This window comes from Chanodichthys erythropterus, chromosome 9, assembly GCF_024489055.1.
Source record: "Chanodichthys erythropterus isolate Z2021 chromosome 9, ASM2448905v1, whole genome shotgun sequence".
In the NCBI taxonomy this organism is placed as follows: Eukaryota; Metazoa; Chordata; class Actinopteri; order Cypriniformes; family Xenocyprididae; genus Chanodichthys; species Chanodichthys erythropterus.
The window spans coordinates 38886262-38902454 of NC_090229.1; the positions used below are offsets into that span (position 1 = coordinate 38886262).

The window sequence follows — 16193 nt, forward strand, 5'->3', positions numbered from 1 at the left end:
GAGCCGAGACTCAAAAACCTGCTGCAAACATGAGCTGAACTCTGATTCAGGAACTAATTTAGTCCGATTTGTGAACCGCAGTGATTCTCAGGTTATCAGTTCAGAGTTTCAGAGCTTCATTATGAACTATTGCTGTATGAAAACGATTTTTTTTTTGTGCTCCATAGAAAAACTGAGACAGGTTTGAAAGTATATGAAGATGAGAAAATGTCTGATTTTTTTGAATTGTCATTAAAAAACAAGAAGTCTAAATATTTCTAAATATTTTGATTTTTGGGTGCACTGCAAAAAAGAAAACAAAAATTATGTTCTTCCTCTGTCTTGTTTTCCAGTACAAATATTTAAATATTCTTAAATCAAGATACATTTACTGGAGAAGCAAAATGACTGAAGATATTAAGACTTTTTTCTGAAAAATGTATCCTGAGTTTATTCTTTAAAACAAGAAAAAATATCTGTTAGTGTCCGCTGGAGCGACTTTGTGCTTTGAACAGGGTCTGTGTAAAAACATTCTTCCTTTAGTGCAATGAAAGGATCGCAGCAGTAAAAGCACTAGAAAGTGTTAAAGCGCAGGTATGACTTACACTGGTGACTTTGCGGTAGATCTGAGCAGCGTTCTGACACTCTGAATACGGGTATTCAGACGTGGCCATCTCCAACATGCACATGCCAAACGCGTAGACATCCACGGACTCGTCGTAATGCTCCTCGTACATCTCTGGGGCCATGAACTCCGGCGTACCTGAGGAAATGAAAGGATGAAATGATCTTATGATTCACAGAGAAACATACACTATCTAAAAACGGGACTCAATTTAGCCGCCTCTCGGTTCTGCAATGAAAATGACAAAGTGCTGAAGAAGATCTTGGAATCTATGGATGTTTATGTTTGCACTGATCACTGCACAGATCTGTGTAACGGATTTAATCTGGTTTTTAATATCAAATTCAAGGCTTTTTAAGATCTGCAGAAGTAAAATTTAATTAATAAAATAAGCATTTATAATGTTATACACACACACACAGCTTATTATTCTAATTGTTTAGATATTTAGATTGAACATTAGCTTCTTGTTGATCTACAATAGCATTTATAACTCAGTGTATGTGCTGTGTAAAAATATGGGTTGATTTTTGCATTGTCTGAACAAAAAAAAGCACAAAAAAATGCCAATTTGCTGGCGCTTAATGAATGGCATAAATATAGCGGTTACCCCAGTTATCACTGTTTCCAAAGCTACTCTAGTAGGCATTATAAGGAGTTAAGATGAATTTAAGAAAATGCATTCGAAACTTTTCAGCACTTACATTCATTTCATCAAATCATCTTCTTTTGAAGATGAATAGCAGAAATATAGCGGTTACCCTGGGTTACCTCTGTATACAAAGGTACTTTAGTAGGCATTATATGAAGGTAAGATGAAAAGAAAATGCAATCGAATCTCTCCTAAAGACAGTCTGGACAAACATAAAAACAACAGCACCATGTTTTTAGTTTTTTATGGTTCATGTTGGTATTTATGGTATTTTTATGGTATTATTTAAAATACACAGCACTTACGTTAATTTCATCAAATCATCGCCTTCTGAATTTTCACATTAAGCCATATCGCAATTCCTGTTTCTCTGTCCCCAAATTTAAGACCTCTTGCATTGATCATTAAGACATTTCTTATACCATTTAAAACATTTTATGGTACTGAATTTGATTAACTGAATTTTTAAGGACCTGTGAGGACCATGTAAACATGGTAAAATGTGTTTAAAATGTAATAAAATGTAAGGAGCTCCAATACACTGAAAGCAAAATCAAATAAACCCAAATAAATTAATAAAAGAACCCTGGGCATGCATCCAAAAAAGTTGGATAAAAATGGACTCACCAATCACACTCTTAGCAAAGGAGGTTCTTTTGAGCGTAGCCAGACCCAGATCCCCGATCTTGACGCTGCCCGTGGGGCCCGTGATGAAGATGTTATCACACTTCAGGTCCCGGTGGATGATGGGAGGAGTGCGTGTGTGCAAGAAATGCAGACCTTTGAGAATCTGACGGCACCAGCTGCGCAAAACTTTAGGTTTCATCACCTTAAAGCGTTTCAGATACCTGGAGAAAATGAGTAGCGTTTATTATTGATAATCAGCATTATTTGTATTGTAATCATTACATCATTCATTATGTCTGTTTAACTGAATACACGACGTTATATCTGTATATCACAGCCATATGATATCTTTGTATGAGGAACTATCCAAAGAAAGTGTTCCTTTCTCTTTCTCCATGCATTTCAAACGGTGTGCAAATATGATGCGAGAACCTTAAAAATGCAGAGCGGTCATAGGACTTCAGAAATAAATACAGTGTGTATGTGTTTATGTTGTACTAATAGTATAACATATATATAAGTGTTTTGCAATACTGTGCATTAGTGCCCGCCCACTTTTTCAGCTGTGTTGTTCCAGAAGTATTTTTTTAAATAAAATTAAATTAAAAATAAATCAAATAATAATAAAATAAAAAAATACAAGAAAATAAACTTGCACACTTGATTCCCGATCTGAATGTGACTCAAAAGTCCTGCACTGGATCAGTGTCATGCTGAAACGCTCTGTGGAAATGTTCTCACGTTTTCAGCGTTCCTGACGTCATGAGCTCTGTGACCAACACAATGCATTTCTTCCCCTTCAGCGGCGACTCCCAGAAATCATAGAAGCGCACTATGTTTGGGTGCTGAAGACCCTTCAACATCTCGGCCTCCTCTTTAAAGCGCTGCCGCTCCGCCTTCGACAGCTTACGGTCCTGACACACACAAACAGACACAATTAAACACTCGATCGGACACAAGCGGTCACTCTCAGGAGAACAGGTTCCAAACAGAAGATTCCGTCAGGCTCTTCATATGTAGAATATTTTAGGGGTTCCATCATGGGATCATTTTACGGATTCATTTTTAATTTTGATTAAATTTGATCAATTAATCAAATAAGCTTGATATTAAATCACACTAAACAAAATGAGCTCAGTGATACTGTAATGAAAAACATGCAGACAGAAAGAAATTGAGAGACTTTTTCCAAATTCATAAAGTCTTGTGATGTCTTCTATATATTGTCTCTTTTTTTCCAAGCAAGTGAGATCTTCCTCTATCATCTTGTGCCAATTAACATCACATTTAATCATATATGTAGAGACACTTTTCACAACCCAATCAATTCCTGATGGAGAACCACATTACACTTATATTATGGCAGTAAAATGTGCATGTTGTTTCGTGCTGACTTTAAACCACGGAGTAGCTGAAAGTGTAAAGTAGTCGTTTTTAGGTTCTGATGAATGTGTGTGTGTGTGTGTGTGTGTGTGTGGTTTTTCCAGCTCCAGCAGCCTCATGCATTATGCAGTGGTTCAGTGAGTCTTTCTGTCCCTACATGCACCAAACAGCAGCAGGATCTCTGCTTCACCTACATCGCAGTGCAGCACTGCCAAAAAAAGCTTTCAAACTTACAATTATCACATTGTTTTACACTAGTAGTCAAATGTTTGGAGGCAGGTAGGTATTATAGTTTTTTAAGGGTTAGTTCACCCAAAAATGAAATTTCTGTCATTAATTACTCACCCTCATGTCGTTCCACACCCTTCAGAACACAAATTAAGATATTTTTGATGAAATCAGAGAGGTTTATGACTCGTCCATAGACTGCAATATAACCGACACTTTCAAGGCCCAGAAAGGTACTAAAGACAACGTTAAAACAGTCATGTGACTGCAGTGGATCAACCTTAATGTGATGAAGAGACAGAATACTTTTTGTAATGACTTTATTCAACAACATCTTAATTTGTGTTCTGAAGATGAACAAAGGTCTTACGGGTTTGGAACGGCATGAGGGGGGAGTAATAAATGACATTATTTTCATTTTTGGGCTCTTCCAACTCTTTAATTACATTTCAGTAGCTGAGAATATTTCAGCAGCAACAACAACAGCAGCAGCTGGAATAACCGCAGCAGGGGCCTGTACCATGAAGCCGGATTAGCTGACTAGCCAGGTAAGTTTCAGATTAGTTTGCGCCAATCCTGGGTTTTAGGTACCATTAAAGTAACTTGAGTTTTAGCGGTGTTCATCACCATAACTTACGCTTCATGGATAACCTGCTCCGGGGCAGGTTATGTTCTAGGTTAGGGATCTCAAACTGAAATTGGACCAATCAGATGTGAGCTAAGTGACAATGACACACTCAACACAATGAAGTCACTCCCCCAGTTTCTCTTCCTCCAAATTAAAGGTCATTATATAGTAAAAACAAATATTTAACTATGAAATTGTCTGGTTTTAATGATAATATAATTTATATGATTTGTATAATTATATGATCTATATTTTTATTAATCCATTACACACACACTTTAAGTTTAGTGTAATAGTAGTTATTAAGCACTTAGTTTCACTGAATATTAATATATATAGATCATATGTAATATTGGCCTAAATAAGGAGTAAATATACTCTTTAAAAATGTGACCTTGTATGTTTAAGTCTCTATCGCTATACATTATCAACTATATAAACTAACTTCACAACTTTCACTTGCACTGATAGAGAAAGATCATTTCTTTTATTTGTCCTCTTTCACAGACTAGTATTTTCCATCAGTGTAAATGCATTTAAATTCTTCATTTTCAGCACAAGAATCGCGCTGGCTCTCTCGCGAGAAGTGAATCAAAGTTTATCTCTGTTGCAAGGCATGTGATTGGCTGTTCACCACTGATGTCACGCATTCATGTGCACGCGCTCCACAAACTCAGGATCAAAGCCTGAGTTGACAGAGAAAGTTGATGATCAGCATCATGGTACCAACAAAGCCGGATTGGAGTGGTTTGGTTTCGTCAACTTGAACTAATCCTATAACCCTGAGTTTGTTCATCTACCATCATGGTACAGGCCCCTGGAATAACAGCAGCAGCAGGAATAACAACACCTGTTTCAAACGGCAAGCTTGAGCATCGCGTGAGCGTAACTACATCGTCAGAGACGCACAATTATTCACACTGGAAGCGTTTGTACAGCGTCACAGCAGCGGCTTGAAGCTACATGTAAAGTGAGGATTTCTTTACAAAGACAACTATGAATTTGTTTTAGAAGTTGGTCATTTATAAAATCGATAGTCTTGAAAGTTTGTTAACATGGGAGGTGTACAAGATTTGCATATAAATGTGAAAAATAAATAAAAGCCTTGTGTCATCCATTGCTGCACACGAATGAAGTAAGCTTTGTTTTTTACATCATCTGCCGCCTGCACGTTTACAGGACAGCAAACTCGGTGAAAAAAAGACAGCAAACTAGGGTTTGATTTGGATATGCTGCAGTCTACTCTATATATCTGTCTGTGTAAAAACTAAAAGAATGTTTATATATCATATTTTCTGGCTAGTTTACTTTAGTTTGTTTTTAAAATACATCATATTTGAACCCAAACTGAATAATTAAAAACAAGTTTTAATGGGTAAATCTTCTATAAATATTTTTGATTCTTAAATTTTCTTTTCTGACATAAGCATTTCTAGTGTGTTTTAACAAGAATTTGAGTATTTTGTGCATTTTGAACTCTTTTTGTGTGAAATTATATTTATTTTGTCCATCAAAAGTGTGCTTTCATTTTAATTGAGCGTCAGCAGCGCAGCAAAAACAGACTCGGCGCTGAAACCCCCACTTCATTGATGAACATGCATGCCAAAATAATATGCGCTGCTCACGCGCTGCAGTGTGAAACAGCAACAACAGCAGCAGCAGCGTAGCAGATCTATTCCGCCAATACCAAATATATATATATATATCAACATTCATACCAATTACCATGCCAAACACTCAAGAGTTGTCATGACAGAAATACAACTGCCAAACCCTGCCTGCCAGTATAAAGTTATTTCTAATCTTTCAAATCATGCAAGTTGTTCATTTGTCTCGGCATGAGGACAGCAAGAAGGCACAGAAGTGATGATGCAAGTGCTGTTCATATTTTCAGTTGATGTGTGAATTTCTCTAATAAAAAAATAAAAAAAAAATCCCTAAACATTATTTATAGCTTCTGCCAACCAATAATCACAATAATCTTTGTGCGTTGTTACTTCTGATATGAAACAGTCTCAGGTTTCAAATTCTGTCACTCAATTCAGTCAATAAATAAAAGATACAGAACAACTTACTGAAATGAATCATGTCTCATGTAATCAAGTGTTTCAATTGCAGAAAGATGTCAGTAAAACAGCTGGAGAACAATATGATCCAATAACGTCACATTTACCTCATTCAGTGACCATAAACTTGATAGTCAGCTAGAGAAATAACTCTAGAGGAGCGTTTTGATTATTATATTACATGTTCAATATTTGTCAATATTTAATGTAGCAATAATGTAATGTAGCCTATTTGAATAAATCAGTCATGAAAAAAACTTGACAACCACAGTTTAAATGTTTATATTTCAACAATGAATAAGAGTAAAAATATAATTGTCATTAAAAGTTACTGACTAATTTAAATGTTTAAATCAGTTGTTAATTGTAACCTGTAATATTAATGTAGCGACTGACAGGGTTCCTGCATAGTTTACAGAATTAGTTGAGAGATTAATTGACGTGTACTGTATCTGATATATATATACACTCAAATGAATCTAAATCAAATCTAATTCAATCAAGATTGGAAATGAATCACGTCAAGCTTGTGAATCGAAATTGTATCGAATCATTAAATTTTAATGTCGATGCACAGTCCTGTAGTTAAAGGGATAGTTCACCCAAAAATGAAAATTTGATGTTTATCTGCTTACCCCCAGCTCATGCTCAAGGCAGTTGGACATAGTGGTGTATTAGAGGTAAAAAATGATATAAATACTGTTTGGTTTCTCAAAGGACATCAATGTGTCGTCACGAGCCGCAGGGTTTAATTTGGATTTGTCTGTGCATGTTTTTTTGACTCTTATAGACGAAGTTCCCATTGACACGCATTATACGACTGACAGACGGCAACGATTGGAGTTAAAAATCATCATTTGTGTTCTACTGAAGAAACAAAGTCACCTACATCTTGGATGCGCTGGGGGTAAGCAGATAAACATCACATTTTCATTTTCGGATGAACTATCCCTTTAAGTCCTCCCTCATGTCTTCATTCTTTGACATCTGATGGATGAGCTGTCATTCATGTCTATAGTGCAATGATGTGAACAAACAACTAACCCTGAGTACTAAACTTTGGCTAATAAAGTTTGAGCAAATACAGCGGCGATGGTTTAATCGTCAAGCACAGCTATTAGAGCTGCACCATTAACTGTTAAAAGGCGATCTGGATTTAAACACCCTCTCGATCTTATTCCTAAACGCTAATTTTTTTTGTGATAGCATACTATTTTCATTCAGTTATTCGGTGAGACTGGAGCAGGTTGAGACAGACACATCTAAATACGGGTTGCTCTACTCACAGGAGTGAATCAATGCAATTCAGTTTCAGCCCTGAACAGCTCTATTAGCACAACCGCTGACTGACACACACTCCCTGAAGACATTTATTGATAGAGCTATAATTTGTGCAGACGTACTCACAGCTGAGCGCACAGAGTAAATCTGTAAGTACACTAGCATTTCCATTCCCAGAGCAAATGACAAACCAAAAGTTACATCACAAAATCTGTTGTGTGAAGCATGACTGCAGACCCTTCACTGCAGCTGCAGTATTTGGTGTAACATCATGAACAAAAAACTGCAATCACATCCTCTGAGTCATACTCTGCTCTTTCCTCCGTCAACTGAGGCCTTTTCACATGTTCTACCTGGTTAGTTAGCTAGCTAGATATTTGAGGAGTTTGAAGCGTCTTTCTGTGCTTGTCATGAACTCGGTGGTGTTTAGAGCACTTCCACAGAGTAAACTACTGACTTCAGCCCTCTACTACAGCCCTGAATGCGCGTGTTGTGTTTGTATTGAATCTGACCACAGCCCTGACTGACCCAAACATCCCTGTGAATGCACAGGTCATCAGGTCAGGGGTCACGGCACGACCCTGCACTTGAGAAGAGTCTCTGTGACACTCGCTGACGGTGGAGTTTTGCCGCAATAGAGGACGCTTCCAGAGATATGATGCATGTACATCTGAAGACATAAGGAGCCATGAACCAGACAAATAAGAGCTTCTGTTATCGGTCACAAACATTGGTGCGACTAAAGATTCTCTCTGTAAAATGATTTTAATCAGCTTTGTATGAGGGTTAGTTCACCCAAAAATGGAAATTATCCCATAATTTACTCACTCTCAAGCTATCCTAGGTGTTTATGACTTTCTTCTTTCAGCAGAACACATCTGGAGTTACTCAAACTCCATTGTTTCCTCCTTCTTATATAAATCTCATTTGTTTAAAAGACCTCAGAAGAACAGGCGAATCTCAACATAACACCGACTGTGACGTAACAGTCGGGATCATTAATATGTACGCCCCAATATTTGCATATGCCAGCTCATGTTCAAGGCATTACACAAGGGCAGCCAGTATTAACGTCTGGATCTGTGCACAGCTGAATCATCAGACTAGGTAAGCAAGCAAGAACAACAGAGAAAAATGGCAGATGGAGCAATAATAACTGACATGATCCATGATAGCATGATATTTTTACTGATATTTGTAAATTGTCTTTCTAAAAGTTTCGTTAGCATGTTGCTAATGTACTGTTAAATGCGGTTAAAGTTACCATCGTTTCTTACTGTATTCACGGAGACAAGAGCCGTCGCTATTTTCATTATTAAACACTTGCAGTCTGTATAATTCATAAACACAACTTCATTCTTTATAAATCTCTCCAACAGTGTAGCATTAGCCGTTAGCCACAGAGCACTATCAAACTCATTCAGAATCAAACTTAAACACCCATATAAATACTATACTCACATGATCCGACGCATGCATGCAGCATACATGACGAACACTTTGGTAAAGATCCATTTGAGGGTTATATTAGCTGTGTGAACTTTGTAAATGCGCTGTATTATACGAGACCTCGTGGGGCACAGAGCACGAGGATTTAAAGGGGCCGCACACGCTTAATCGGAGCATATTTAATGATGCTTCAAAGTAAAAAAAAAAAAAAAAAAAAAATGAACTAAAAAAAAATCTATGGGGTATTTTGAGCTGAAACTTCACAGACACATTCAGGGGACACCTTAGACTTATATTACATCTTGTAAAAACTGGTTCTAGGGCACCTTTAATATAACTCTGACTGACTATATGCACGGAGCGTTCTTTAGAACTTCTGCAATAATATAAGCCAGCTGGAAAACTTCAGGTGAGAGTCATTTGCTGGTCTGTTGAGCGTCAATAGTGTAATACTTAGTTTATAATCAGAATATAGTCACTTAAATAGTCTGTCACAGTATTAATTTAGTTATTCAAACGCAAGACTTAAAAAAAAAAGATAAAGATGTTCCTTAGTGTTCAATTCAACCATCAGTTTTTACACTTTCGTGTGGAAAAAAAAAGCATCAAAAATTAAATATTTACTGTGCACTTTAGTTAGATTCATTGTATAAAATGTGTTTTTTCATAAATGTGCTGAAATCATTGCTCTTGCGCTGCACTGACTGACAGCTTCAAGTGAAAGCACCGTGCTCGCTTTCTGTGTAATTCATTCAGAAGAAAAGTTATTGTTTTTCATGAGATTGAGTACTTCATACTCACATTGACAAAATGTATTTTTAAACCTAGTTATTTTATAATGTTTAATATTTATTCAAAAGCGAAACTAAGTGAAAAACTATTCGAGGAAATGGCTGATATATGCGCAAATAAATGCTACTCTGCCGCCACCTGCTGTTTTTTTTTTAAATAAGTGTTTTCTATCAAATGTTGAATTTCCTGCAATTTGAATCGTTCGGTTTTACAAATAGGGACAAACTCAGAAGGATGAACAAATAATGTTTGTGGTCGTCACATTAAAAATACCATTTGAAGTGCTGAGAAAAAAAAAAAGGTGTATGCGCGTGTCTTAAAAGGTCCCAATAGCTTCATCTTTATTGCAATCAATAAAACTAATTAGGTAAATGTGATAACTGCATTAAAATATTAATACAACATTAAAAAGCCATTGATGGTTTTGTGTTGATGTACAACGAGTACAGAATGAACAGATAACAGTTCACCAGAAATGCCAGAGCTGGCTTAACGACAAACAGGAAGTAACTGTGCATATATACAGAGACCAATTACAGCAAATACAGCAGAAGAGTATACTGAACCAACGCGAAAGGCCAAACAGAACTAAACAAAATGAGCAGATATGGATAAAGGAGGAGGAAAAGAGGTCAGAGGGAACCAGACACAGAATGCTTTAGTGGTTTTGTAAGTCAAAGTTAAACTAAACGAAATGAGAAATGTTGCCTTGGAAACTAGCTGAAAAAAACAAAAGTAAATCTGGTTGCAAATGTAGAGAGTCTGAAGAGCTCTCTCGCTGCATGTCCAAAATACTGCGATTGTCAATGTCTCTGAAGCACAAGTGTCTTCCAGACCTCACACTCGAGCCGTGACGAGTTAACAGTGTTAATGTTTAGCCTGTTTCATGGACGGGTGGTGTTGTCGAGACCCGTTGTGTTGCGCTCGCTCCAGCTATTTTTGGACACGGGAACGCCTCCTCTCGTCTCCTGCAGCACTCACAACCGCAGCATCCTTATTCCTCATCCTTCAGCAGACACTAGATTAATATTTCCTCTCAGAACAGTCTTGTTTCATTGGTGGGATAGTTAAACAAAGGTTTCATTTTTATTCATCGGTCTTCAAACTATCATTTTTTAATTTCACGTGAATGAAAATTACATCTTAATTATTATTTAAAAGCTCTGCAACCACACAAATCTATTTGTTGATTTTGGTCAATAAATACAATTTTTTTAAAAAAAAAAATGCAAAAATCTATTTATTATTAGTTTAAGGGAATATATTTTAGGATTTAAGCCACAATTTAGGCCACAAGGGTTCACAACCTTTCTAGCACTGCTGCCATTTTTCAGTAATGTTTTTCACATTTTGGAGAGATGAAATCCTCATTATCTGGCGTATATAAGGCAAACACAGCAGTTTAAAGTGCCCTATTATGATTTTTCGAATATTATCTTTCATGCAGTGTGTAATAAAGGCGTTTGTCAATGTAAAAGGTTTGCAAAGATCAAACTGCCTGAAACGAGTCGTCAGTAATTCACTCTCACTTCCGTAACATATCAAGGCAGGTTTGTATCTAATTTGCATAATGCTAGCCTGTGGTTTAATTGGCTGAACAGCATCTCTTTGCCCCGCCCTCAATCACTGTAGTTGTATCTGAGACTGGAAGAGTTTGGTTTGTGTTGTTCATGTAAAGAAGACGCTGTTTTCTGCTGCCAAAGCAAATCCACTTTGATGAGATTGATCAACGCCATCGTTACTGATTGAACCACTGTGAATCAAGAGCTGCGCTGATCCAGAGAGAGACATGAGAGCTATATAGATATGAAACAGCTTCACAAACAGTCTTTTCAACCACACAGTATCATTATTTCTGTCTTAAAATAATTAAGATTATCACAGAAGTACAGGATAAAAGTTTATAGTTCAAATATAAACACTGATGTCTACAGCAGAAATCAAAATAGAGTAAATCTCCTTCTGAAAGTAACGTGATGCTTCAAAAAAAGATTGAATTAATTACATCATTACACCAGTAGGTGGAGACAAGTGACAAATGTATGTAATTTGAGTCATTCATTCAAGAGATTAATTCAAAAACACGTATTCATCCAGTAATGAAACAAGTGTAGATTTGAGTGAGTCACTGAATCATTTATTCAATCAATCAATCTTGATGTTGTTTTTGGGCTCTACTAGATGTAATGTTGATTATTCTCCTCATAATCTCCATTGTTCAGCTCGTCTCTTCCCAGTCTGTCAGTAACGCTCCGTTTAGTTCCTGTCTCTATGAAGCCCCTCCTTCTGAAAAGCACAATGTGCTCTGATTGGTCAGCTGGAGCAGTGTGTTGTGATTGGTGTTTGGGAAATGTCCCGCCCCTTACCATAACTGCCAGTTTCAACACACTACTAACTAACTCAAGCAGGCCCCGCCCCTTTATTCTGCATATTAATGATTTAAATGAGGAATATTGTGAAGAAACTCAAGATGGAGTTCAGAAACACTGACACTGATATAGAGAAGAACTCCTGCTGGAGGAACTTTTTCATGATCAACACACTAAAGAGAGATGAAAAAGCATAATAGGACATTTTTAACAATGATTCCACAAGTGATTCACAGTTTGGTTCTGCTCTCGTTCATGTCCGTATCTCTATGTTCATCCTCAGCTGGCAGCAGGTTGTGTGAAGCACATTTCCCATGTGAGCGCGGCACCATTGACACGGCACAAATCCACCTGATGTGGCTTCATCTGTCAGGCAGGACGCCAGATGCACATTAACAGATTTGACTGAAGCAGGACTCCACAATCAACTCCATAAAACGCTTTTTGGCATCCCACACGAGAACACACGATCAACGCTGAGATCTATGACGAGGAGCTTTAATTATTCCACACACTGTCCGGACACAGACCGGATTTATATCAGCTAGGGATCCAGGCTGTGCTGAGCTTATGTATGCTACAGTATGTTATCCAATCATCTTCCTGAATCGCAGCTGCTGTAATCGAGTGCGGTCACTATCGAGCACCAAACAGAGACAGTGATAGACGAGGACAGCCAACATCTCAATAATATTATCAACAATCTGTCACCAGCCAAAAGATCTCATGTTTAAATCAAAGGAAGTTCCATGCAATGGATCTGAAACAAATGTATCAAACAAACGGTCAACCTCTAATGACCTGCTGAAGTAAATGAACAACAGCACTGACCCACTTGGCAGCGCTTCTGCTTATTTACCTCCAATCCGCTCAAACACGTGAGCAGGCAAACCCTGACATGACTTGAATGTGTGGGTATATGATCACCATCAGCAACGCCACATTCCAGCTCGAGATGCTTATCGACAGAGCGCTGAGAAACACACACAGAAGACAATTGTTAAACCGCAGCTCAAATGTTGTGAATCAAGGCCTATGCCTTCGAATGCATTTGAAAGTCGCGTTTACAGGGCTCAACAATACAGACGCTCCATGGCCGGTCACCTGACTCATCAGCCCGCTGCATCTCACATTTCTTTATAATGTACATGTGATTTTAAGCCTTATTTATTTGCTTTTCTGATACATGTAGAGCTGCAATCACTCATTAAAAGGTCGTGATCCTGATTCAAACACCCACATGATCTTCTTTTTCCTAAATGACAGTGATTCAGCTATATCTATTAAAGTGCGAACATTCAGATTCATGTCACAGAAGTACTGAGAAAAGTTCAGATATAAACACTGATGTCTATTGTAGAAATCAAAACCTGACGCTTGAATTTAAGATTGGATCATTACATCATTACACCAGTAGGTGGAGACAAGTGACTTTTAAATGTATTTGTCATTGAATCATTCATTCGAGAGATTCGTTCAGAAATGCTGATTCAGCCAGTAATGAAAGTGCAGTTTTTAAAAAAAAAAAGTACAAAAAAGATTCCAATTAATGACTGCAGCAATTAACATTTTATCTATTAAATTGCATTATATTTTATTTAGTTGTCTATTTCGAAACATGGGAGAGTCATGATCTCTGTTTTAAACAAAACAAAACAAAAAATTCTCAATTTATCCAGAATCATGCAGCTTTAGATGCATATAAAGAGTAAAAAAAGGATCACTAAATGCCTGCATGCCACTGATTTACACGTTTCAAACTGTAATAAAATTTGTCATGCACATCAAAATTTGTTTGAAATTGTGTGTAAATTTGTATTGATTGAACTACACAGCCTAAAGAAGATTCCTGTGGAGTACTTCATTATAACCAATGAATCCTTAGTATCTAAACAAAGCCACTGCTTATTTATTTGAGTTCAAATAGAAGAGCTCATTTGAAGCTTAACACTAGATTTATTTCCTATTTCTATTTGACAGACAATCGCCTGCTTGCACAACACACAGCAGTGGCATAAGTGACGTCCGAGGGGATATTTGTTTTTAATGACCCTACAAGTTGGATTAAACCATCAAAATATGAGGAAAATACTTTATATTTTTTGTAATATTTTTAAATACGAGAGTAGAACAGAACACTAAAATGGGTTAATGTACAACATTTATCTTACAAAATTATTTGGCAAACACTACAGCTGCAGGTTTGATTTTACTATGATAAACAAATGCATAGAAAAACAAAAAGGCTGGCAGGAAAAAGCAAACATTGACTACAACAATCAGTTTTTGTTGGTTATCTTGCTTTCATAATTTCTTTGTATGTCAGCCTCTTTATTTTTACCACCATAGAAACAGATGTAATCTTTGTGTCAGCACCACACATCACCATCACACTAAACACTTCTGATCCCTTCGGATCTGACGAGACACGGTTATAGTTATCAAATACCAAAAGCCACCATGAAATGACACTTTGTTATTCAATTTGTAATAATGAATAACAGCCTACATTAACATTTTGAAACAAATTGCATGTTTCCAAGGCCGCCGGGAATCTGGTATTCTTGCATTTGTGGTTTCAGTTGGTCATTGTAGAATCATACAGGGTTTACGCACAAGCGCTGCATTTAATGATATGGCATTTACAGCTATGAAAGTATAAACACTGGAATATCCAGGAATCTGTAAAGAACGCAGACGATCTCATGATGGCTGTCGTTTACATTCACTGACTGCTGTTATCTTAATTATACATCTTTCAGAATGTCGCAAGACTCAAGTTTCACCATCTGACCACTCTTTCACAGTAAATGTGTTACAGTGAGGGTCATCTCTTCATTTGTGTCGGGAACGAACAGCAACACTGTATGGCTGTAATGACCTCCATCAGACAGACAGAGAGAGTGTAAATCACTGGTGCTCAGCCTGAACACTAGTGCAGCAGGTCAAAAAGACACACATTTGCATGCACTAATGTCAGTCAAACTAAATTAATCCAATCTGATTTCAGATTCTGAAAGTTCTGTTAATATGAACCCTAAACGTTGTAATTCACATGTTCGTTAACGTGTGCATTCATGCATTCTGATCCTTTCAGACCCGAAGAAAAACGCCACGATAATGTCACGAGATCTACAGCCAGTATAATAATTTTTGCCTTGATGCCATCAAAAAAGAAAAATATTTTTAGCAAATATTTAGTAAATATTCAGCCTCATCCACTGACTGACAGTTATAAAGAAACACATGCATGTTCATAAGAAGTCAAACACATGTGAACTTAAAGATCTTATCATAAAGGCTCTGGTGAACACGTGCATCACGGCACTGTATGTGTGTGTAAGGCATTTCTGAACCTGATTGAGAAGATACTCATATTCAAGAGTGGTGAAAATGTACGTCCGATATGGGTTTCAGAATTAGGTGTGGCAAAATGGCTCGATAGCACCACCTATAAAATTTCAATTAAGCGCGCTATGTTTCACGTACAAGTATGAAATTCAGTAGACAGATGTAACAGCCCAATACCTACAAAAAAAGCCCTGGTGCAAAAACTGAAAACCCAACAGGAAGTGAAATATTTTGAATTATGAGACTGGAATTTTTGCCATTTCCAGATGTACTTTAGCAAACTCCTCCTAGAGCTTTAATCAGATGAACATCATATTTGGTCAGTCTAATCAAAAGGCCTTTGAGAAGTTAAATTGCGAAGATTTAGAGTTTTCGCTGAAGGGCGTGTCCTTGGCGGCCTGACACATTTTGTGGTGGTGAGGGCCCTTTCATCGCTGCTTGCAGCTTTAATATTCAAATTACATTTGAATTGAATAATTTCAGTAAAAAAAGCTTTTGTCTTGTTTTCTGAGGCCACAAGAGGGCGAAATGAGCAAAATATTAATACGTTGCATTAAATTATTCAAAGCAATGAAATAACATGACGGTCTTTAAATGTTATGCACTTTTTTTGTACACTAACATTTATAAATCAAATATAAATTTGAAAATTGCATAAACTATTATAAACAAAACAGCTTCATGCATTTATGCATAGTTTAATATAAAGAGCCAATAACAACGGGAAAAAACCCCACGCGAGTGCAATGGTCAAAGATATCTG

The 16193-nt window shown here is 37.0% G+C and overlaps 1 protein-coding gene across 2 annotated transcripts in view; it reads right to left on the reverse strand.

The window, feature by feature from the left end:
* Positions 1–16193, reverse strand: part of LOC137027392 (serine/threonine-protein kinase WNK2-like) — an 88400-nt gene that overhangs the window by 47034 nt on the left and 25173 nt on the right. For both annotated transcript variants that reach the window (XM_067395544.1, XM_067395543.1), the window contains exons 4-6: positions 2625–2797; positions 1884–2104; positions 585–742 (exon numbers count right to left, since the gene is read on the reverse strand). In XM_067395544.1, the coding sequence (XP_067251645.1) occupies positions 585–742; positions 1884–2104; positions 2625–2797 (552 nt within the window). The remainder of the gene's footprint in view (positions 1–584; positions 743–1883; positions 2105–2624; positions 2798–16193) is intronic.